The sequence below is a fragment of the Vulpes vulpes genome, chromosome 9 (assembly GCF_048418805.1).
Source record: "Vulpes vulpes isolate BD-2025 chromosome 9, VulVul3, whole genome shotgun sequence".
Taxonomy (NCBI): Eukaryota; Metazoa; Chordata; class Mammalia; order Carnivora; family Canidae; genus Vulpes; species Vulpes vulpes.
The window spans coordinates 90,103,248-90,126,527 of record NC_132788.1 but is presented as its reverse complement, the minus strand read 5'-3'; the positions used below and the strand labels follow the sequence as shown (position 1 = coordinate 90,126,527).

Below are 23,280 nucleotides of genomic sequence, written 5' to 3'. Positions count from 1 at the left end.
TCCACAGCCCCATCCAATGTCCATGCTATATTACCATATTCGCCAAAGCGCAGGGACTCCCACTGCTGCCACTCCACCAAGACACTGACAGCACGCACACCCACGTAGATGAGCAGCATGCCCACGGTGGCGTCCAGGAGGAAGTTGATGAGGTACCTGAGAGAAGAGGACACAACAGTACCGTCAGGAAGCACCCTCCAGGGAGCAAGGGCCCCTAAGCCCAGCCCTGTGTGCTTACCAGGGCCAACTTCAAGCCTGATGACCTAGCACTTGGGCCTGTTCTGGGGGGGGGGGGGGGCTGTGCAAGAGCCTGCAGGGCTCACTCCCAGGAGCCCCAGCAAGGCCTCCCCATGTTAGCGTGCTGACACTCATCGGGGTCAAAGAACTTAAGGGAGGAGCAGACAAGGCATAAAGATCTCAAAGGGTCCTACCAAATGAAGCCTTGACAGAAGACAGAACACCTGGAAACAGCCAAAAAGTCAATATGGAAACAGATCTTAGTTCATTAAGAGAAATCTGCTCCATGACGCTGTTCACACCCACAGCCCCAAGGAAGTGCTGCTCCAGGTAGTTCAGGACACAGCTTCTGAGGTTTCTTAGACCAAAGAGGGAAGGGCCTTGTGGCCCTTGCTCATCCTTGTGTTTCAGAGCCTGCCCTGGAGGCAAGTGTGAGTATTTCTGGAGAGAGCTTTACTCCCATGGAAAAGGCAGGATGATGGAAGGAGAGAAGTGTCAGTAGAGCATGCCCCACCTTGATCACATGTTCTTGTAAGGCCTATTTCCATGAGTCTGACACACACCTCTTGCCTCACCAAGGAAAGGCCCTCCCTCAAGGGCCCTGTCCCCAGAACTTGCTGGGCATCTTGACCATAAGCACCAGTTCTCCAGACAAAGCAGGAGACAGGCAGTCACTGGGTCAGATACCAGCCTTCCGGATGCCAGGTGGCTCAGAAAGCTCGAGTAGTTCCAGATGCCAAAGACCAACTGTGATGCCTTCCAGTTGCTGAGCCTTAAGACACTTCATGCAGACTCAGAGCCCCCAGCCAAAGACAGAGGCTTTGGCAACATGCACAGCAACACAGTCACTGGAGGGAGCAAGCCCCTGCTCTGGAATGGTGAGAACCAGCTGGACGGACAGTGGTTTCCCCCGCCTGCCCTTCCTCTTTAACATCACAAGGGGTCACTCTCAGACCAGAGACCAAGGCATAGAAACTGCTTCCGAGGCAGTTTCGCCAGGCTCACAGCTGGCCCTGGGCTAAGCTGCTCTCAGACTCTCATATCTAATTGGTTTCAAGTGGTTCTCACATCTGAGGCGCACCCTGAAAGTAACAAGAACACCTGATATAAACACACATCAGTTCATTCATTTCCTCACCAAATATTTACGCCTACTGTGCGCCAGACCCTGGGACTAAAGACAGAAAGTTCTATAGGCTCTACCCAAAATAGATGAGACTGGTGGGCTGGCCAGCTTTAGGCCCCAGCTCCAACACTATTGAGATGTGTGAATTTAAGTTACGCCCTCTCTCTGCCTCAGTTCCCCAAGCTGTAAAATGAGGATCACCAAAGTATCTAAATGATAGGGCTGTTATCAGAATCAAATAATACATGTGAACAACACTTGCCACATAATAGGTACTATACAAATGTGTTTGAATCATTACCCCTCAGAGTCACAGAACCCTGGACGTCATAAAAACTTAAATCCCTCCCAAAGCTGTCCAGATGGAACAAGGAGCAGAGCACCCAGCCCACGGGACCCCAGCAGCCAAAGGGGGCAGCTCATCCCCCTCTCTAAATTTCTGCTCTCCTGAGCTGAAGCTGATTTCCCTTCCTGGTCTGCAGATTCCCAGGATGCCTCCAGGCCAGCCCAGCCCAGCCTGTCCTCCACCTGTAAAAAGTCACAGGGCAGACAAGAATGGCAGGACCTGGGACAGATCCCAGGGCCTACTCACTCTTCCTCAGGGCTGGGGCCACCTCTACTCCCCCAGCACCACCTGCTCTTCTACCCAGTGCTGGGGCTCTTACACCTTTCCTAACTTTTAACAACATCTCCAACTGAACCGTTAACTCCCAGAGAAGTGACCCTAGGGTTTCCAGTGGTGCTTATATCATCAACTTCTGAAACTTTCACAGGCATCCTGGGGATCTGGTGGGGCACACAGGACAGGGGAGCAAAGTGGGCTGAGTCTGGCCTCTCAGTCAAGTGTCTTCACCATACCAAGCTCCACCTAGGGCCTTTTCTCATCCAGGCTGAGCACTCAAGATCTGTCAATAGCCCCTTCTCCATCCTGGCTGTGATTCAGTTTGTCAGTGACCTTAGAGCTGTTTCATCTTCTTTTTGTAGACAGGCAATGGAGGTGCTGCAGGGGAGAGCCATGTGGCCGAGGAGTTAGGTTAGTGTGGCTGTCAGGAGTTAGGTTAGTGCCTTCGGCGCCAGCCGCTGCCTCTTAGTCTATCCTGATCAACAGTATCAAGACGATTCACCAGAGGATGACTCCAGCCTGCTGGGGGGCTCGAGAGTTGGAAGGACAACGATCTCTCCTAACCATCCCCCCTACAGGAGGATCACCTCTTTAGTTCCCTACTTTGGGACTACACCCAAACATCCAAACAGATCACAACCTATCTAGGTCTTAGAGAAAGACCCTGAGCAGGGAGACTTTATAACTTCCTTCTGAAATCCAGGCCTGGACTATATCTATACAGTCACCAAAAAAAGGAAGCTTCAAAGAACCTTCCAGTCCAAATGATCTTAAATATACACGAAGCCTCTTGGCAAGGGACTCATCAGCCTTCTGCCCCACTCTCTTAAAGACAGGGCAGATCAGGACTGGACAGGGGTGTGAGGGTGGGGTTCCAGGCAGAGGGCAGCTGGTGGGGTTGAAGGCCACCAGCACAGTATGACTGGAGCAACATGTCTGAGCCAGGAGGGTAGGAGATGGAGCCAGAAGGCAGGTGAGTTTCCTTTCCCACTAAATCTGCTGAGAGAGGCACCACTTGGGGGTTTTCAGTCAGACTGTGAGGGGCTGTGTGGAAGGCGCACTGCAGTGATGAGCCAGAACCCAGTTTGAAGGTCAAAGAGGTCAATGGTGGCCAACTATGGCTGTGACCTGGGGTGGCTGGCACCACAGAAAAACCCCCATGTCTCCCGTTCTAGCAGGGACACTCCTTCACGGCACTACGGTGCCCTGCCAGGGGCTGCTCCCTGCTAGGAGGCATAAGGGCACTAGAACACCCAGGGCCAGAGCTCGCATGAGCAGAAAGCCAGTGCGCAGGGCGACTGTCAGCCAGCAAAGCCTTAAAGGCGCACTGACAGCTGTGTATTTGAGCCCATGGGCAGCACACAGAGGATGGTCTCTTAGGGGAGCACAGAGCCAGAGGGAACGTGACTGACAGAAGAAAGCGAGGTCAGTCTACGTTTCAGTGGAGGGGTGGGTGATGTCTGTCCTCCAGTATTGGCCACTTACAGTGAGCAAGGGTCCTCTTCAGTAAGATCTGCTAGGTACACATTTGCAAAGTGGATGAACAGCATTCCTATGGCTTGTTTGGAAGTATCTAAAAACCTGTACAAAAGAGGATTAGCACTTGTTATCACACTGACAGGAGGGTTATATCCAATTTGGGGAAAATGAGAAGTCTGAAACAGGAAGAAAGCCACTGGGGAGAGATCTCAACCTTCCCATTCCTAGTCACCTCTTTCGGCGTCAGTACTAACTCAGGCTTGGCACCTCAGCTACCTTTCGAAACCTTTGATAACACACTGCATCTGAAATCCCTAAGACGCCACTGATTTAGAACACATATTTAAATTAGGTGCGTTTACTTTTTCATTTTTTGTCACTTCAAAATGAAATGCTGGATCACGGCTTTGCGATGAAGTCCAAGGCGCCTCTATTTTAAAGAGCCCCAGTTCCACGTCCCTCAGAGCTAAACGTGGTTCAAGCCTAACAAGACACACAGATCCAGCACTGTGCTAAAGCCCTAGAGATTTCTGGCTGCAGCCACTCAAGTGCTGGGCTAGATCGAGGTGGGCAAATTGCTTTGGTAAAGGGCCAGAGAGTAGGTATCTTAGGCTCTGCAGCCACTGCTCATCCTGTCAGTGTAGTATGAAAGTGGCCACACGCCCTGCCAGTCCTGTGACACATCAGTGGTGAAAATGGACAGTGGGCCACACTGGGCCCATGGGTGGTAGTCTGCCAACCCTTGGGCTAGACAGCAGGAGTTTCAATAAAGAACAAAAACAAGCATGTTAATTCTGGGGACACCCCGCTGTCCTGTCTACAGCTGCCTTTAGTTTCTCCTCTGCTATGAATACCTGGAGACCGCTGGTGCTCTGTGGCTGAGGGAAGTCTCTCTCAGCCTCCCAGCCTGGGCATCCAGGGTTGGGCTGGGGCACTAAAGGGGATGAAGAAGGGGTACACAGGCATGGGGCATCAGCCACAGAGTCTCAGGACTGAAGAGACCCTAGAGATTATCCAGATCAACCCTGGAACTGAAGCTTGAAAATCATTTCCTAAAATAATGGCAAAGTAGAAGTCCCCAGAGGGCAACGTGTGCCCCATCTGGAACACCCCAATTCCAGATGTTCCCCGGGTCCCCTGGCCCAAGTGAGATATCCAGACTCAAGAGAAACTGATTGGGGAAAATGAAAATAAGAAAGACCAAATTCACAAATAACACACTGAAGGTCAATCGAGCATGTGCTCCAAATGCTGGAAAGGCGCCTTCAACACACTGATTTATCTGGTCTTCTCTGGAAGGGAAGTGGCTGTTTTGTTAGCAGATCTGCAAGCCTAAGACAGCCCAGGAGAGTCAGCTCCTTGTGGACATGATGTCCTGAACAGCTGGCTGTCTCCTTTTTCCTGGAGTTTTGTCTTTCAAGGTGGTGTCTGAGGTTCTAGCACCCTTTTATGAAGGAAAAACTGCCACTGAAGGGGTCATCCTGGGACCAGAAAGACTGGTTCCAGGGGGAGGAGTATTGATATGGTATATGTGACTAATCTCCACATTGAGATAATGTTTTGCTTACACATACGGACTACAGAACCCAAGGATTTCTTGAAATCTAACAACAAGGACACATAATTAAAGGAGCTTGCAGCACACACTGTTTCTGTCCAACCTCCTGTTTTCTAAAATTGGGCAGCTGTGTGATGACAGGATAAAGGCAGAGCTCAACGTTATCTGGAGGAACAGAAGTCTTTCATATTTGACGTAGTTCCTGATGATTAATTCAACTAAGGGAGTCCAGCACTTTGTCATGCAGAATCGGTCACACTGCACCCCCTGCTCCCCACCCCCCTATTGCAAACTCCAAAGTCAACAGCATTCTAGAAGGGTGTTAATATTTCAATACGCACCATATCCTCCACGGCCGTCTCTCATGCTTTGGTTCTCTGAAGCGCTTGACTGAAAGAAAATACACACATTGAGTAGCTTGCCAGAGTGACACCAAAGCAAAACGCATACAAGTGGCATTATCAGTAGTACACTTGGGGTTTGACCCTGTAAGTTAAGGTACTTGCTCTTTCAACGTGTGACAAAATACAATAAGCTGTGAAAGTCACAGAGGTCCTGCCCTGCTGATGACCAGTACAGCCTCTTCAGAACTGGACACTTAGGAAGAACGGCTCCTCATAGCATGTGGAAGAGTGTATTTTTGTCTCCTTTGCGACAAGGTTCTCTCAGAGAGCACCTGGAGCCCACAAAGTGGAATGCAGCTACTTCTAGTTTCAGGATATGTTCTACACCCAACGAGAGATCCATTTGGCCACCCATCCGCCCCGCCAAGTATTCACTTGGTGCCCACCCCAAGCAGGCACTGAGAAAACAAAGACAAATGCAGCTGTCCAGCAGGAGAGCAGGCATGTAACCATCCAGTGAGGCAAGTGCCAAAAGACAGGTCTGTCTGAGGTAGAGTGAGGGCACAAGGGAAGGAGAACCACCCCCGTCTGCCTAGAAAAGCATTGCTCAGGAAAGGCTTCATTGGTGGGAGGGGACAGAGCACACACCACAAGCTCAGAGGTACAGGGACATAACACAGCAGACAAACTGAGCTGGAGCCATATGATGGAGGGTCTTAAATGCCAGGCTAAGGAGTCTGGAATGAATTCTGTGGGGAAGGAAAAGCCAGGGCAGAGGGCTAAGCAGAGTCAAAGACATGGCTGGAATTGTGTTTTAGAAAAATGGCTCTGAATTGGGTAGATGGTGGGTTTCTGGGGCTGGAGAACACACTGGCTGAGCCCCAGCACCAGGCAGGGGTGCACACCGCTACAGAATAGCTGGGGGGTGTGGGGTGCTCATTCAGCAACAGGCTGACCTCAGATGACAGAGGGCCACCCAGACACCTTCACCTCGGGTCTGCAGACACAACTTCAGACAGACTGTCTCCATGAGTCTAGCCACTAACACCAGCCTTGAAAGTGCTGCATGCGTGATGCTGCTCCTCACAGAAGTACCAAGGAAAAGACACACCAGTGCAAATCCAACGGAGGACTCCTTGTCACGTGGGCGGCAAGTGAGAACCAACTTCTGGCGAAGCCCCGAGCTGCCAATGAGGGTGCAGGAGGAGGAGGGGTAGACAGGGAGGGAGAACTTGGTGCCCAAATCAATCGACCCTACTTCTCTAAATGAATACAAGCAGCCTGCAGTTTGCAAAGCAAGGACTGTCTATACACAGAAACAACAGGTCTTGTGTTCAGAGACACATTTGGGATAGATTAAAAAAGCAGGAGGAACTAACTGTAAGGAGCTCTGTCATTCTGTTGATACATCACACAGCCAATATATCAACAACGTCAAAGGATCTGGAGGTGGGGCCAAGAGGTTCTGCTCACCCAAATGGTTCCCAAAGGCAGGGGGCCTCCTCCCCACAAGTATGCTAGTCTCACGGGGTACTCGCGAAGGAGATGCACATGAAAGTGGGCCAGGACAACCATCTGGAGGGAAAGCTCCCAGTTAGAACCAGAGCCACGTCATGCTCATTTGTGCTTCTGCCTTAGGGGAATCTGTCCCCATCAGTATAAAATAAACACCTCCCGAGGAGAATGCCCTCATTCTAAGCAAACACATGCTGCAGTACCAGAATGACTGTAATTCACTGGCAATTGGTTTAGGGAAAAAAATTACCTGCTATAAATCATATAAAGTAACCACATGATAAATGGCATAATTATAATACATTGGAAGCAATAAATGTAACATCAGCTACTATAAAATAAACCTGTTATTTGTATTAATATAAGACATATAAAGAAAAGCAAATGTGGTGGTGTAGGCCAAATCGTGTTGACACCCCAACTTACTTGTTGAGGCCCTGACCCCCAATACCTCAGAATGTGGCTGCAGTTGAAGACAAGTCTTAAGAGAGGTCATTAAGGTAAAATGAGGTCATATGGGTGGGTTCTAATCCAACACGACTGGTGTCCTTAGAAGAGATTAGGAGCCACACAGACTGAGGGGCAACCATATGAGGACCCAGGGAGAAGGCGGCATCCACAAGCCAAGGGACAAAGGAATTGGAAGAATCCAGCCCTGCCCATACCTTCACCTGGGACTTCCAGTCTCCAGACCTGGGAGAAAAGAAATTTCTGGTGTTCGAGCCACTCAACCTGTGGTATTTTATGGCAGCCCTAGCAAACTAATGTGTGTGGCAATATGATAATCAGAGAGCCTAGATGAGGGGATATTTGAGTATTCATTCGTTAAATTGCTACTTAAGACTTTTCTGTAGGTTTAATATTTTTTTCAAAATAAAAAGTTGGGAGGAAAACATACTGTAAAAGCATGCACTAGTACAACTAGTACAATAGATGGACCCATCTGGCAATATCAATCAAAATTTTCAGTGCCCAGGCCCCTTTAACTTGCAATGCACTGCCATGTAGGTGTTCTACAGGCATTACTGCAACATGTGCTAACACGTACATGGCTCTTCACTGTAATGTTGTCCTAACAAAAACCCACAAAGAAACCAATGTCTGTCAATGGGGGATTGGGGATTCACATCACGGTATGATGCAGCATTAAGCTGTCACTGGAAACAAGGTAATCTGCATGGGTTCATGCGGAAAGGTTTCCAAATTATATTCATCAATTGCAAAATAATGTGTCTCCCATGATTCTGTTCATATCCATTTTTTTAAAAGATTTTATTTATTTATTTGACACAGAGAGAGAGAGAGAGAGACTGAGAGACAATGAGTGCACAAGCAGGGGGAGTTATAGAGGGAGAAGCAGGCTACCAACTGATCAGGGAGCCTGATGTGGGGCTCAATTCCAGGACCCTTGGGATCATGACCCGAGCCAAAAGCAGATGCTTAACTGAGTGCCCCAGTTCATGTTCATTTTTTAAGGATATGTATTTATGTTGGTGTTATGCATGCATTTTTTCCCCTAGAAGGATACGTAACTATTATTAACAAGGGCTGCTTCTGATGAAAGGAATTATGGTTCAAGGGAGTAGAACTTCTGTATCATTCTGAATGGTTTAAAACATTCTTCTATATTCACATTGCTTTTATTTCAAACAATTAATGAACAAAAGACAACCTGTGTCAGAGACCTGTGCTAATATAGCAAAGTGGAACATGGGGGACACCATGTGGGTCATGGGGGCTCTGGGAAAAGAAGGGAGAAGAATGTGTGCACATGCTGGTCCATGCTTGGGGCCTGGCTTCACACAGGAGCACCTAAGAGAAGATTCAGAATGCATTCAGATTCTCCTAAATGGAGGAGTGTGACTTCTGCCTTCTTCCTCTCCATCTGCCAGCCCCTCTCCCTAGAATATTTCAGTGTCTAAAATCTTTTTATTTTTTAATTAAAGGCAGAAGAAACATTTAAAAAGCTCCTCCAGATCTATCTAACAAGGCAGGAAAACTCAGGAAACTTCATTCACCTACGCAGTTGCACTGTACTAAAGGGCCTGTGGTGTGACAGGCCCTGTTCCGGGGACAAAACAGACAAAATCCTTTTGCCTTCCTTGCATTCTCGGGGTGGGGAAAGGGAAGAAAATATGTGGAGAGTGTGAAGACGGCGACTGTGACACTAAAGCGGGAAAGGAGAGAGGTCTGAAGGAGAGCCAAGACCCACGGAAAGGGAGGGGAGAGTCACAGGGGTCGGTAGAAGAGCCCTCAGGTGGAGGGGCTGGGCCTTTGAGCAGCAGGAGTGTGGGCATGAGGTCAGATCTCCTCAGCCTCATGGCCAGGGTAAACTGGGGGCAGCCATGGGGCAGGAGGACTGTGGCCCACAGTAGTTGTGCTCAGTGTCCTGAGGACACCACAGTAGAAGCAGGGAGGCAGATAAGGCCACGGCAAAAACCCTGGGAGAGTGGGTGCCCAGCCCAGGTGGCGGCAGGAGAGGGTGAGCAATTAGAGGTGGGACCCTGGCTGTACCTTCAGCGGTGAGCTCACAGGATTTGCTAACAAGGTGGATATGGCTGTGCATCCAGGATGACTCCAGAGGTGGGGAATGACACAGTTCTGCTCATTTCTAGTTTTGTTTTGGTGATGGTGGCTGGGGGAGGGGTGTGGTAAACTGGAAGACACGAGACATCTGTGTACAAGAAACAAGGAGCTGCTCCTGAGTCCCTCATGGATGGTGAGCCAGGCACCCAGTCCCATGGAAACAAGTCTGTTCCGTGCAGGAACCTGGCAGCTGCTCCCTGGAAGCCATGAACAAAAAGGCTCATGCAGAGTGGCTCAGGCACAGCACTAAGACAGCTGATCTTTGCTCAATTAATGGTGTTTCTGCAGGATGCAGAGAACTCAGATGGAGGCAGAGGCCAAAGCAAGATGCAATCCTTTCTAACATATCCACCACATAGCCTGAGGCAGGAGGCTGGGGCAGAGGGCTCAACTCAAGTGTAGGTCAGGTCTCTGAAGGCAGGACAACAGACCCAGAATCCCATGCTGACGGCCTGAAAGAACCCCTAGGAGGTAAAGGAAACAGCAGAGTGAAGGATGGAGGGTGGGGACAGGGGAGGGGCTGCAGGGGTGTGCAGTACTCAGCGGTCCCTGACACCTGGCACACGGGCCCCATTCCATTCCTTCAATGACACTGTGCTTGGCCATCTCCAGGCCGTGGTGGGCTCCTAAGCAGGTGTTATTTATGCTTGTGTCCTGAAGAGAGGCATAGGGTCCTGTCACCCCTAAAAAGGAGCAGTGGCCATGAACCAGACAGTTACAGCTTTTGAGTCCTGTCTTTGCTACTATCTAGCCATTTGACTTTGTGTAAAAAGAGAGAGAGAGAGAGAGAGAAGATAGAAAAGAAAAGGGCGCTGCCAGGTTGGCATCAGGATTAAATGAGAACAGGTGGCAGGGGCTGGCACAGAACATGTGTTCAGGAAAGTGACCTGCACTCAGCGGTCCCTGCCTTCCCATTCCTCCTCTCAGTGTCTACTCTCCTTAGGTCCGGCACTAAGACACCCTGTCTTGGTCTCTAGGTCTCTGTCATCTGCAACCTGACTTCTCCATGGGGCCCAAATGCTAGGAGGGTCCCAGGATTCCCCAACCCTGCTGTCCTCCCTGGGCTGACTCCTTGTGCTCCTCTGTGTTTCTCTTCTGCCTCCCCAAGGTTCTGTCCTCCCTGCACAGGCTCTCCTTCTTCCTAGCTTCTATGCTAGGGCTCTCCAGCCTCCTCCCCACTCACTCCTCGCCCCCCAATCCTGCCTGGCCTCACCACTGCTTCATAGAAGGGAAGTGTCATCCCTTCTGGGACTCCTTACTTTCCTCCCACACTTAACTGTCAATCTCCCCTGCCAACCCTACAACTTGTCTTCTAAATGTGTCCCTTTCCCCATTTCTACCACCAAACTAGTCCAGGCCTCATGACTGCTTTCCTATGCTAAGGAGACTGCCCCTGGCTCCCCAACTGCCCCAGCAACTCACTTGCACTTCCTTTCAGTTACAATGAGCACTAGCTATGCTGGGGACCCAGCATCCATCAAAACAGCCTGGTCCTTGTGCTCAGGGAACTCTCCATCCATTACTCTACACATCATTTCACTTGCCTAAAACACTGCTCCCCTTCTTTCCTAATCTTATGCATTTTTGAATTAAAATACATTTTTGGGAAGAGATGAACATATGGAGAGTATATAAAATTCAGAGTACATTCTTTTGCTTGGTGTTTGGACAGTATTTCCTTTTTAATCCCTTTTTTTCAACATTATATTTAAGATAGGTCTACTGTAAGCAGCATATAGGTGAGCTTTCCCCAAAAGTCTGGCTTTGCAATTGTGGTGGTGGGTTGAACGGTGGCCTCTGAAAAGATACATCCAAATCTTGCCACGCCCCCCTCCCCAATCCCTGCGGATGTGACCTTACCTGGAAAAAGGATCTTTGCAGGTGTGATTAAGTTAAAGAACTTGAGACCAGATCATCCTGGATTAATGAGGCGGGCCTAAATCTAATTACAAGTGTCCTCTGAGAGAGTAGAAGGCACACGTGAAGGAAAAGGCTTTGTAAAGATAGAGGCAGAGACTGGAGCCTTGCAGCCACAAGCCAGAGAACCCCTGAAGAGGAGGGGATGGGGAAGGATTCACCCCCAGGCTAGGTGTATGGCCCTGCCAACAGCTTGATTCTGGATTTCAGGCTTTCATTATGGAGAGAATTTCTGTTGTATTAAGCCAAGAAGTTTGTGACTATTTGTATGGCATCCCTAGTAAACTAATAGAGCATTAATTTCCTTTTTCTTACGAAAAAAAAAAATATATATATATTAAAAGATTTTATTTATTTATTCATGAGAGACACAGAGAGAAAGAGAGGCAGAGACACAGGCAGAGGAGAAGCAGGCTCCATGCAGGGAGCCCAACGTGGGATTCCGGGTCTCCAGAATCACACCCTGGGCTGAAGGCAGGCGCTAAACCACTAAGCCACCCAGGGATTCCCCCCCAAAAAAATATTTAAACAGAATACAAACATACTGAGTGAAAAGTCTCCCTTCCATCTGAAATCCCAGCCTTGTTTCCTTTTTCAGAGCCAACCACTATCACCCAGATCTTGTGTGGCCTTCCAGAGACACACCAGGTGAGTCCAAAGAGGGATACACAGATTTCTCTTCAAAGAGAGACAGCTAGTCACATGCTCTACACACTGTTGGACCCCTGCTGCTCTCACTGAATGGCCCCCTGCCTAGATCTCACCTACTGTACACATGGCTCTACTGCTTTTGTTAGAGGCTCTGTGGCATCCCACGGACTGGCAGTGCACCACGCAGTGAACATCCCTGCCACATGTCGTCTGAGCTGGTGTGGGTGAATGCCTAGTGGTAGACTTGCCACATCAAAGGTTACACACGCGCAGCAAACTAACTCTGTCATACCACCTCTCCAGGGGTTGCTGCAATTTGCATGACCGCCCACTTGCCCACATCCTTGCCAGCAAGGAGCAGGAGCAAACCCTGACAATTCCATCACCATAGAGGTTGCCTCTTCATGGCTGTAATATATGTATTCACTGGGTCACTTGGGTGTCTAAGCACCCACAGGGCTCACCACCACCCACCACCTCTGTCATGTGTACTCTCAGCTCATAGCCTCCCCTGATGGTACAAAGCACAGTGCACAATGCTCTAGAAGTTCTGCGCTGTGAGTGCCACACAACAGGAAGACAGCTATAGCTTATCTGATTCTGTCTGTCCCACACCAGCAGCCATGTCACTGACTGCTTACATACAGCTATCGCTTGGCTTTGCATACATCTCTCCAAGTCAGCATCTACAGGGTGGGGACCAGGCACCCCACTTCACTCTCCCTTTCAGAGCCTCACCTGCTGTGAGACTTGCTGCATGACTGAAGAGAGCTGAGTTTTACATACAGGCATTTCCTTTTATGTCACAAGGAGGAAGACAGGAGAGGTGGTATCAAAAAATCATGAGCTGATAGGGGTGTCTGGCTGGCTTAGTGGAGCATGAGACACTTGATCTCGGGGGCTGTGAGTTCAAGCCCCATGTTGAGTGTTGGAAACTGCTTAAAAAATACTATCTTAAAAAAATCACAGGGCTTAGAAGGGGAACAATTACCATGCAGTCCTATTTAGAAACTGAGTCATAAAAAAGCACAACTGTTTTGAAATTAAACCATACAATTTAAGAGAGCTGTTTGATCAATGCCAGGCATAGTATGAGAGAAGCAGAGTCTAATCCCCTCAGTGTAAAGAGTGGTGAAAGGGATCCCTGGGTGGCGCAGCGATTGGCGCCTGCCTTTGGCCCAGGGCGCGATCCTGGAGACCCGGGATCGAGTCCCACGTAGGGCTCCCGGTGCATGGAGCCTGCTTCTCCCTCCGCCTGTGTCTCTGCCTCTCTCTCTCTCTCTCTCTCTCTGTGACTATCATAAAAAAAAAAAAAAAAAAAAAAAAAAGAGTGGTGAAATGGTGGGGAAGGAGTATCTGTCCAGGGCCACAGTTAGTAGTGGACCTGGGATAAAATCAAGCCACCTGAGCCAGTCTCTTCCTCCAACTGGCCCTGGCTGGGCCAGAGACCTCAAGCCACACCTTGCTGGTTCTATAAGCCCAGGGCTCCCAGTGCACAAAAAGGACAGAAATGGTCCTGGGGACAGGGGTGAGCAAATACACCTTCACTGTAGAACCAGCAATCAAGGAAAATGTTTCTGCATTTTCCTTAAATTATAAACAGTCAAGCGCTATCCCAAACCTCCTTAATGCCCACTAGTAGTGGGAAAAGCCCAGAGGTACCAGTTTCTTTAGGGCAGGAAAAGACCCCAGAAAAGCCACTGAGGCAGACAACTGGTTGCCTTCCCCAAATCCACCCATCCCCTTTCTTCCTAAGAACTTAGCTGCACAGCTGACAGACCACATTCCCAGACACCCTTGCAACTGGGGGTGGCCATAGGACTATGTTCTAGTCGAAGAGAGTGTGAAGCCCAGGGTGGGCTCCTTTTCAAGGAGAAATGAAGGGCCCAGTGATTCTTACGGCAAGGAACTAGTGGAAGTCAAGCTGGGGTTAGTCTGAAGTTTAGTCCCCGCTTTACCAAAATAGTTATTATTTTAAGCAAGTCACTTTTTCGGGTCTAAGTTTCCTCAACTGTCTACTTAAGAGGGTCAGCATGGGGAGAAAAGTAGCTGTGGCCACCATCACTAGGTACTTATTACAGGTACTTTACAGAATTATTTCTAACCTTTATGACAACACTGAAAGGTGTCATTCTCATTTTACGGGTAAGGCCAAAGGGTTTGCCTTGAAGCTATAAATGACATAAGCAAGACCTACATCCAGGTCTCTCTGACCGTAAAGCCCGTATTTCCCCCGCTGTCCTGAGGAAACCTAGTCCAAAGGCAACAAAAGTTGTGGTATGGGTGTACCATAAGGCCAGAAGATCAGGCCCCCGGATTCCAGTCTTCTTCCCCTTAAGCTACCCTGCACATGAGCTGGAGTGAACGGAGCATGACATGCCTCAGTCAAGCCTTCCAGCGCGTGCCCCACCTCCCCCTCCTCAGGGAACACAATTCAGGCTTTTTGGGTTGGTACACTGGGGCCCTCCCCCGGGCCTGGCACGGTTCATCTTGGTCTTATTACCCAGATAGGTCATTTTGGCTTGGGAGGGCCCCCACGTTCAACTCTTAGGCATCCCTCCACATTTAATTCAGGTAGTTCTATGACTGCCTCCTCTGCAGTGGAGCTAAGCATCCTTCTGTCTGGCTACGAATGCATACCTTTGGATTTACATTTCATGTGCAATACAAGGATCTGTCTCCTCCACCAGGCAGTTAGTTAAGGAAGCAGAGACCTTGTCTTATTCATGTTTATAACCTTAGCACCTGGCCTCATACCTGGCAGGAAGCAGGCACTTAACTACTAACCAGAACAAATGGAGAACACACTGGAAGAGCACTCAAGTCAGGGGAGGCAAGATCTTAGTGCACAGGGTGCAACCTTTGGTCCTATACCTCTCTGCAACACTTACTGTGGGCCAGGGAAGGTTGTTTAACCTCTCTGGGCATTCATCTGCCCCTGTGGAAAATGGAAGGAATTTCAGTAGCTACCTCCTACAAGTGGTAATGAGATAATATATTACCGTACTCAGGAAGCACTGGGCACATTTCAGCAGGAAGTAGCAGGGCTCTTACTGCTGGAGGAAGAGCCAATCCTCAGGCACAAAGCCCAGCGGCAGAGAACAAGAGAGTACATATCTGAGTATAAGCTGTGCATCTTGAGTTTTTCTTTCCTTTTATGTTATAAATCACTGTAACAAGTTTGGAAACTAAGGAGAAGTTATCTAACATGTAACCATCTGAATACAACCAAACCTGTTGGTTGTTACAATGCCTTCATTCTGGTTCCCAAGCTCTTTCTGGCCTGTACATTCCAGATGGGTCCAGGACCAAGCCCTGTACCCTGGCTGTCAGCCTCCATCAGCTCTCACCAAAGGCTGGTCGCTCAGAAAATTCTCCAAATGCAGGAGCTCTGTGAGGTGAGCACACAAGAGCAGTGACAGGCATGACTCACGAAGGGTGGCAGGGCATGCCCTAGGCTGCAGTGGCAGGGAGGGTAGGGGAGTGGGCAGGAGGAGCAGGACAGCCTTGTCATCCCCAGGGCAGGACACATGGGTGGTGCAGAACTGCCAAGGGACTGGCAGGACAGATGCCCAACACCAACTGTGAAGGCTCAGAGGACCTTCCCATTCTGCCTCCTGCTACTCTCAGCTGATGAGAGGAGATCCACTGTGAAATAAAGTCTGTGGGCACAGAATTTCTTCTATAATCACTGAGAGTCAGGAAAAGACTAGAACTGATGTGGCACTGATTCAAGAAACACCATGAGACAAGAACCTATCCCCAGACTGCAATCCAGAAGGAGGAGCAGGTCGGAGCTGCTGCCCATGTGGGCAGGCTGACGGGCACCCCGAATTCAGCACCTTTCAGCACTCCTGCCCACTCTGGGCATCCTGGCCTTTGTGCCAGCCCCTTGCTTGGGCCTGTCCACCAGGACAGAGTGCTGCAGGCCCCAGGTCCTTCTCAGTCCCCAGCCACCTTTCTGACCTGCACTGTCCCCTGCTCCCTTCCGCTATTACACTGGGAAGCAAATCGATAAACTACCACCATCCTGTCAGCTAGGACAGTACTCCTGGTGGCTTCACATACTCAAAATCAAGACATTTTATTATTTTTTAAAATGGTAGATATGTTTTTTAAAGTTTTAATGTAAATCCCAATTAGTTTCAGGAGTACAATATAGTGATTCTGCACTTCCATACATCACCTGGTGTTCATCACGACACCCCATCACCTATTTGACCCATCCTCCCACCCCCGCCCCTCTGGTAACTATCAATTGGTTCTCTGTATAGTTATGAATCTATCTCTTGGTTTCTCTCTCTCTCTTTTTTCCCCTTTGTTTCTTAAATTCTATATGAGTGAAATTATATGGTATTTGACTTTCTCTGACTTATTTCAGACTATGCTCTGGCTCTATCCATGTTATTGCAAACAGCAAGATTTCATTCTTTTTCTATGGCTGAATAATATTCCATTGTATGTGTATATACCAATTCTTTATCCATTCATCAATCAATGGACACTTGAGCTGTTTCCATAATTTGGCTATTGTAGATAATGCTGCTATAAACCCTGGGGTGCAGGCATTCCTTTGAATCAGTATTTTTGTATTCTTTGGGTAAATACCTAGAAACAGAATTACTGGAACATAGACTAGTTCTATTTCTAACTTTTTGAGGAGCCTCTATATAGTTTTCCACTGTGGCTGCATCAGTTTGCATTCCCACCAACAGTACACAAAGGGTTCCCCTCTCTCCACACCCTCATGGACACTTGTTTCTAAAATCGAAACTTTTTAATGGTGGAATTTCGTAATCAAAAAGGTTGATGAAAAAGCTATCTTTGAAGAGAGACCTTTCGAGTGACCCTTCAAAAATCACACCCCATGGGTCAATACCATTGCCCTTTTGATCACAGGGCTGACATTTACCCCGGGCAGAGAAGGCTAAGTCAGCTAGTTGGAGAGTAGAGAGCAGGCTGCATTTGCTCACTACACTCAACAAGCACCTTGTCTGACCAGAAACAACTGTGAAAGCCACTAGGGAACCGGAGAGCCCACAGCCTAGAGCCTGCGTTGAGCCCACATGGGACAGTGGACTTCCCACTTGACACCTGCTTTGCCTCTTAGCCTTTTCCTGGGGCAGAGCCTGCAGAGGAAAAGCTTCAGAGGCCACCTGCAACGGCTCTTTGCCACAAAACATCCCGCTCAGAGTCACTGTTTTATGTAATAAGACACAACTATCCATTCATTTGTTCACCTACCTCTCTCCATCCACCCTCTACACAGCTGCTCGTGGAGGTCTCAAAAGGCAAATAAAAAAAAATTTTTAAAACAACAAAACAAACACAAAACCCTCCCGTGCCTTTCCACGACGGCTAGAATAAAATGTAGGCTCCTTCTTACAGCCAAGGGACCACATGACTTAGGGCTCTGCCCACTTCTCTGGCCTTGTCCCCTCCTTCCTTCCTGCCACACAGGCCTTCTGTCCAAGCTCCATCCTGCCTTAGCACCCTGGATCACACGGCACTTCCTGTCTGGACACTTCTCCTAGTTTGCCAAGTGGTGGCTCCTCCTTTCTATTCTTGATGCAGCTTCCAGCTCATCTCCTTGGAGGCGTCTCTGGAGGCCCACAGCCCCAGGTGTGCATATCCTGCCCTGCTTCCATCCCTCATTCACATTTCCCCATTCTATTTTCTTCTCCATAACTACCCCTTTCATCTCAGAAATTTTTTAAAAAAGATTTTACTTATTTGTGTTTGTGAAAGAAAGAGAGAGAGAGAGAGAGAGAGAGAGAGAGCAAGAGCACGCACATGAGTGGGGGAGAGGCAGTGGGAGAAGGAGAAGCAGACTCCCCACTGAGCAGGGAGCCTGATGCAAGGCTTGATCCCGGGATCATGACCAGAGCTAACGGCAGTCATTCAACTGACTGAACCACCCAGGGGCCCCTCATCTCAGAAATTCTTATGTGCTTCCTTGACTACTATCTGTTTTCTCCCCCTAGAAAGTAAGCTCTGCAAGACCAGGAACTTTTACCCCCATAGTCTTAGCATCTAGAGGGTCCCTGGCTCTGAACAGGTAGCTAAATAATATTTATTGAACAAAGGAATTCATTATCACTTCAGACATATTTATCGAGTTCTGTCCAGGTATTTATTTTTAATTCAATAAGGTCTGAATTTCCATGATGGGTTCTCCCAGAAGCTTAGCTTGCAAGCCCTCAGTCCTCTAACAGGGCAAAATTGCTTAGCTCTTTGGTTTTGGACAAAATAATCTGCCAGTAAGACTGCCAAAAGGACAGCGACCCAAAACCTCTCTTCCTCCTTGCCAGCCACAGGGCAGGGAGAACCGGCCAGTCAAGGTCTCCCTCACCACATTTGGCCTTAGATGCAAGAACCAGACAATTTGGGTTTGTAAACAGCTGAAGTGCTCATGAACATTTTTTGGTAAGGACCAGATGAAGCCAAGGTTCACAGTTAGCCAGCTTTAATCCTCCTACACGGAGGTTCTGCCAAAGGCTGAGAAAGAAATAAGAAAAAAAACCCCAACTGTCTAGCAAATAAATATGCTTAGCTCTCTAAACACAGGGTGTCCTTAGGACCGCAGCTTCCCCCGGGAGCGGGGCAGTGGTGCCGTCTGCTGACAATGATGACCTCGGCAGGGCTGAGGGGCACTGTCACTGTGCATGGGGCTCTGTCTGTTGGGAAGAAATGTGAATGGCTGATAAACACACACAAGAAAAAAATAGGCAATCTCAATAAGGTGGGTTTTAAAGATCCAAATTAATAATTCTTCTTAGCCAGATTAGCAAAGATGCAAACCCTGGGGGAGATTAGGAAACAGGGGCTCTTAAACTGCTGGTGGACAAGTAAATGGTACAAATGCTGAGGATGTGTGGAGGAGTGGATCTGTGATCTTGTCCTCAGAGCCCCCAGGTGAGAGGGAAATTCGGTTGGTGTCAGGGTGGCCACAGTGAACAGAGCCTTCTGGGACCCAGGGACACACTGGAGATGGGACGAACGAGGCCTCCAGCACACAGAGTCTGGAGAACACGAAGAACAGGAGGAACGGGAGACGTGCAAATATTCCTAAAAAGGGAGGCCTTGTCAGTATAATTTCTTCCTTCATGCTGATGGAGGCACCAAGTGTAGTCAAGCTGTCCTAGAAGGACAGTGTCCCTGAGCAGCCAGGGACCCTCTGGATCTGGGGAGCTCTGAGACACACAGCACCTGCTCCCACCCTGTGGTACCCCTGCACTGCTGACCCATGCTCCCAAACTGTAAACTGTAAACAGAGGCATTTCCTTTGATTTCACAGAAGATGGAGACAGGTATGGTTTTTTTCCCTACTAACCCACAGACCACTTGGAAAGTTGGCAGTGGGATTTTGGAACTATTTATTATGATTTTAACTATTTAAATCCCATGACCCAGAAACCCCACTCCTAGGATTTTCTTAATTGCATTTACCCCAAAATCTGGGTAAAAGAGTGTACTGTAGCATTGTTTATGAGCATGGAGAATTTAAATTCACCTAACTATCCATCAGTGGAGGAGGGCTCACATGTAAGTTATCATCCAGTGGAAGTCACTGTTAAAAAGTGAAGCAGAAAAGGTACCCTTGGCGGGATCCCTGGGTGGCGCAGTGGTTTAGTGCCTGCCGTTGGCCCAGGGCGCGATCCTGGAGACCCGGGATCGAATCCCACGTCGGGCTCCCGATGCATGGGGCCTGCTTCTCCCTCTGCCTGTGTCTCTGCCTCTCTCTCTGTGTGTGTGACTATCATAAATAAATAAAAATTAAAAAAAAAAAAAAGATTAAATATTAAAAAAAAAAAAAAAAAGAAAAGGTACCCTTGGAATGGGTGGATTTTATGGCACATACCTTACACCTCAACGAAGCTGTTTAAAAAGTGGGGTGAATCTATATGCATTGATATGGAGAAACACCCACGTTAAATGGGAAAAAAAGCAAGTCACCAAAATAGTAATGTGTCACGTGAACCTACTTTTATTTTTAATGATATATACCAATAGAAATTTTAAGGCACACACACTAACGGATCACCACAATTAGCCCTCTAGAGGATGGATATGGAGGACTTTCACTTTCTATGCTATATATTTCCATAAAGCTTTAGTTGTTTACATGGAGCATGTATTACTTTTATAGCTAAAAAAAGGTCTTAAAAAGTGGTTACTTGGGGGAAAAAATACCTGCTGCTGCTAAAGACAATAATTTTAAAAATGACAAAATTACAATTTTGCACATTACATTATTAAAAGCCTTCCTCAAAAAAAAAAAAAAAAAAAAAAAAAAAAAAAAAAAAAAAAAGCCTTCCTCAAACCTAACTCATTAACAAATCTCCTTCTGAGAGAAAAGCTTCCAGCAAGCAGAATTCACTAGAGACAGAAAACACCTCAGCTTCTACAACCTCATAGCTAATCAAACAGAAAAAGCCCCAGAGCCAGCACTGCTCAGAGGTAACCTGCGCATCCTTTGGCCCAGCTCTGCCATGGAGGGTAACCCCCATAACTCAGGTAGCCGGAAGGTGGTCTGGGCACTGCTTCCTTTGGTCAGAGAAGACACCCCCCCACCCCCGTTGTGCCCCCTACACATTGCAAGATGGATTTTCATCCTTGTGACCCAAGGCTTGAAGTGATTCTAGCTGCTTAGGGTGATCCAAACTCAGCAAAGATCATATATTGGGTACAGGGAGAGCTCTCTTGACGTAGTTTTCACACCTGGAACCTGGATGGAAAGGATACAGATCCAGCCATACATCTACCTATCAAGAGTTAAACGCAGAAGCCAAAGGACTGGACACAAAGTTGCCAACTCACTTAACTGGGTCATTCAACTGTAAGAATTTCACCAAGGGAAAACCCCCAATGTACTATGTTTCATTCATAAAGATGACCACACTGGCCCTCTGACCTCTTGCAGGCCATATACTTTAAGTGCCATTCCCAAGCAGTGGTGAAAGAGCCACCCAGCCACCCACCTCACTCAGGTGACAGCCCTGGTGAACACTCTGGGAAGCAATGTGAGGGTGATAGGTTGAGGGCACTAACAGATCCCCAACCATACCCTGCTTCACCTTTGAAGAAAAACAGCCTTGTTTACTACCCACACTCAAAACACGTAACTTATTCAAGGATGTTCTGGGAGGATGTCTGAGAAAAACCGGATCAGATAAAGCTTCACCATGGTGAATACTGAAAGCTCTGGATGTAAATTGACCCAGCCACTCACGACACCTACCCTAGGAGGTAGACAGTACCACCCCAACTTTTGGATGAAGAAACTGGATTTCAATGCAGTTAAGGAACTTTCCAAAGTCCCACAGGTGGCGAATGCTAGTCCAGACCAGAACCCAGGCCCTACTGCTGATCTTCAACAGCCCCCCACCCCCACTCTCCATTGAACGGGTTCTGGCATTGGTCTGACTGCCCTGGGCTTCTTGATACAAAAACGTAGAGCTTGTGAAACACAAAACTCTACGTGCATTATCAAAAGTCAAAAACAACCTCCCAAAGAGAATTAGCTGAGAAAATTTAAATATAGATAAACAATTCAAGAACTTTATCCTCCACTGAGGATAGCTAGCAGTGTGTTTGTCTACAAAGCACACATGGTCCAAAATTTTAAGGCTTGGGGTAAGAAGTCAAGTCTTAACTCATCAGGTTAATGTTGGGAAGGTCTGGCTGTCCAAGTTCATCAGTATGGGGAAGAAGCCATACCGGCTGAGGCCATCCCAGGTCTCCTCTGTCAAGCCTTGCCTGAGGCTGTTCCTGCCATCGCTTGGCCTCCCTCAGTACAGATCAGGCTCTTGGGCAACCCCACACCTCAGGTCAGCCCAAGCGATGGGGAGGAGGAAAGTCCTGCATCTCCCAATACTGTGAAATCCCCTCCTCCATCACCACATTCCTCTGCCACCTTCCACTGGTCACTCCTCCAGGCTCTGTGCTCCTGGGCTGTCATGGCTAAGTGGCACAGTTAGTTGAAAAGGTCAGTTCACAGGAGAGAAGGGTTCCCTTTCTCAGGCCGTAGTCTGGAACAAATTCCCTCAACAAACCAATGAACCTCTGTGAATGTGTTTGGGTGGTGTGGAGAGGAGGCAAGGATCTAGCAGCAGGACTGGGCGGTGGTGGGGAAAGAACGGAGGCCTTGGAAGCAGGGCACTGGGTTTGAGCCCTGACTCCACCTTTGACCTGCTGCGAAACCCTCCAGTTCCACCCTATACAGGAGTCTGCACTTAAGTCACTTGTGTTTTTCCAATTCTAATAAGCGACAGTATGGTGTAAACTGTCCTACCTCCTCGGGCTCACCTGTTATGAGGCCAGGGCACCAAGGTGGGCCTCAGAGAGCTCACATCTATTCAGCAGCTGCCATGCACCAGGTGAAGCATCTCACTTAATGCTCATACTAACCTGTTAAGACAGGTAATAACCTCCCTCATTTGGAGCACAAGAAATAATCTCAGAGTGTTCACAAGTCACCTGAGCTGAAGCACCCAGTGGTAACATGACTCGGTCGGTGGTCATGAGGCAACACCCAGTCTCCTGTGAGAGAATCACACATTCACTCAGCAGAAGACTTCATCTGGGACAGGGCATGGGGGGGAGGGGCTTAACCTTTGAATCTTATTAGGGGAAGTGAATTAATAAGCATCCTCAGCAGAAAAATTAATAGAAGACTTGTTCTTCTCTTAATATGAGAGTCAGAAAACTACATTTAAGACCTTTTTCCCTAGCTTCTCAAACCCAAGGCAGTTAGCACACAGTCTTCTCCCTTCCAACAATCCCAGGTGTGTAACAAGCCAGAACCTTAGGAGAAGAGAGGCGACAGACTTCATTTCCTTAGACCCGGCCTGGGAATCAGGGGGCAGCACAGAGAGCAGCCGAGGAAGCCCTCACTCTTCAATAGCAAGCTGACCCCAAGGGCTCTTGGGACCTTAAGTGCCCGGATCATCAGGCCCCTAGGAGCTACAACATCTGAAGTCCTCCTTGGCGGGCAGGGGGAGTCCTAACCAGAGTGGTCTGGTGGATGCTTCAGGTGCCTCGAGTTCTGCTCATAGCAATTTCTCTTCTTCTCCACAAACAGGTGGAAGGGGAGAGAACAAGTGACCAGTGTGTACACCAGTAGAGGAGGAGGAACGAGGTCAAGGGACCACGACTCCGGACTGGGAGCCTCAGGCTGCCCTAGGAAAGGCGGGTCTGAGTCACATTAGGATTCCTCACCTCCCAGTACTCCCTCTGCCCCCCG

General features: G+C 48.5%; 1 protein-coding gene across 2 annotated transcripts in view; it reads right to left on the bottom strand.

Annotated features, from left to right (window-relative positions):
- The window catches only part of STIMATE (STIM activating enhancer), a 52,359-nt gene that overhangs the window by 12,132 nt on the left and 16,947 nt on the right, over positions 1-23,280 (bottom strand). Inside the window, exons 1-4 of one of the 2 annotated variants that reach the window (XM_072720823.1) lie at positions 17,280-17,442; positions 5,364-5,412; positions 3,471-3,566; positions 35-156 (exon numbers count right to left, since the gene is read on the bottom strand). In XM_072720823.1, coding sequence (XP_072576924.1) covers positions 35-156; positions 3,471-3,566; positions 5,364-5,412; positions 17,280-17,289 — 277 coding nt within the window. In that variant the 5' untranslated portion in view covers positions 17,290-17,442. Of the gene's footprint in view, positions 1-34; positions 157-3,470; positions 3,567-5,363; positions 5,413-17,279; positions 17,443-23,280 lie in introns of those variants that run through there. The other variant, XM_072720822.1, reaches the window with a different exon arrangement.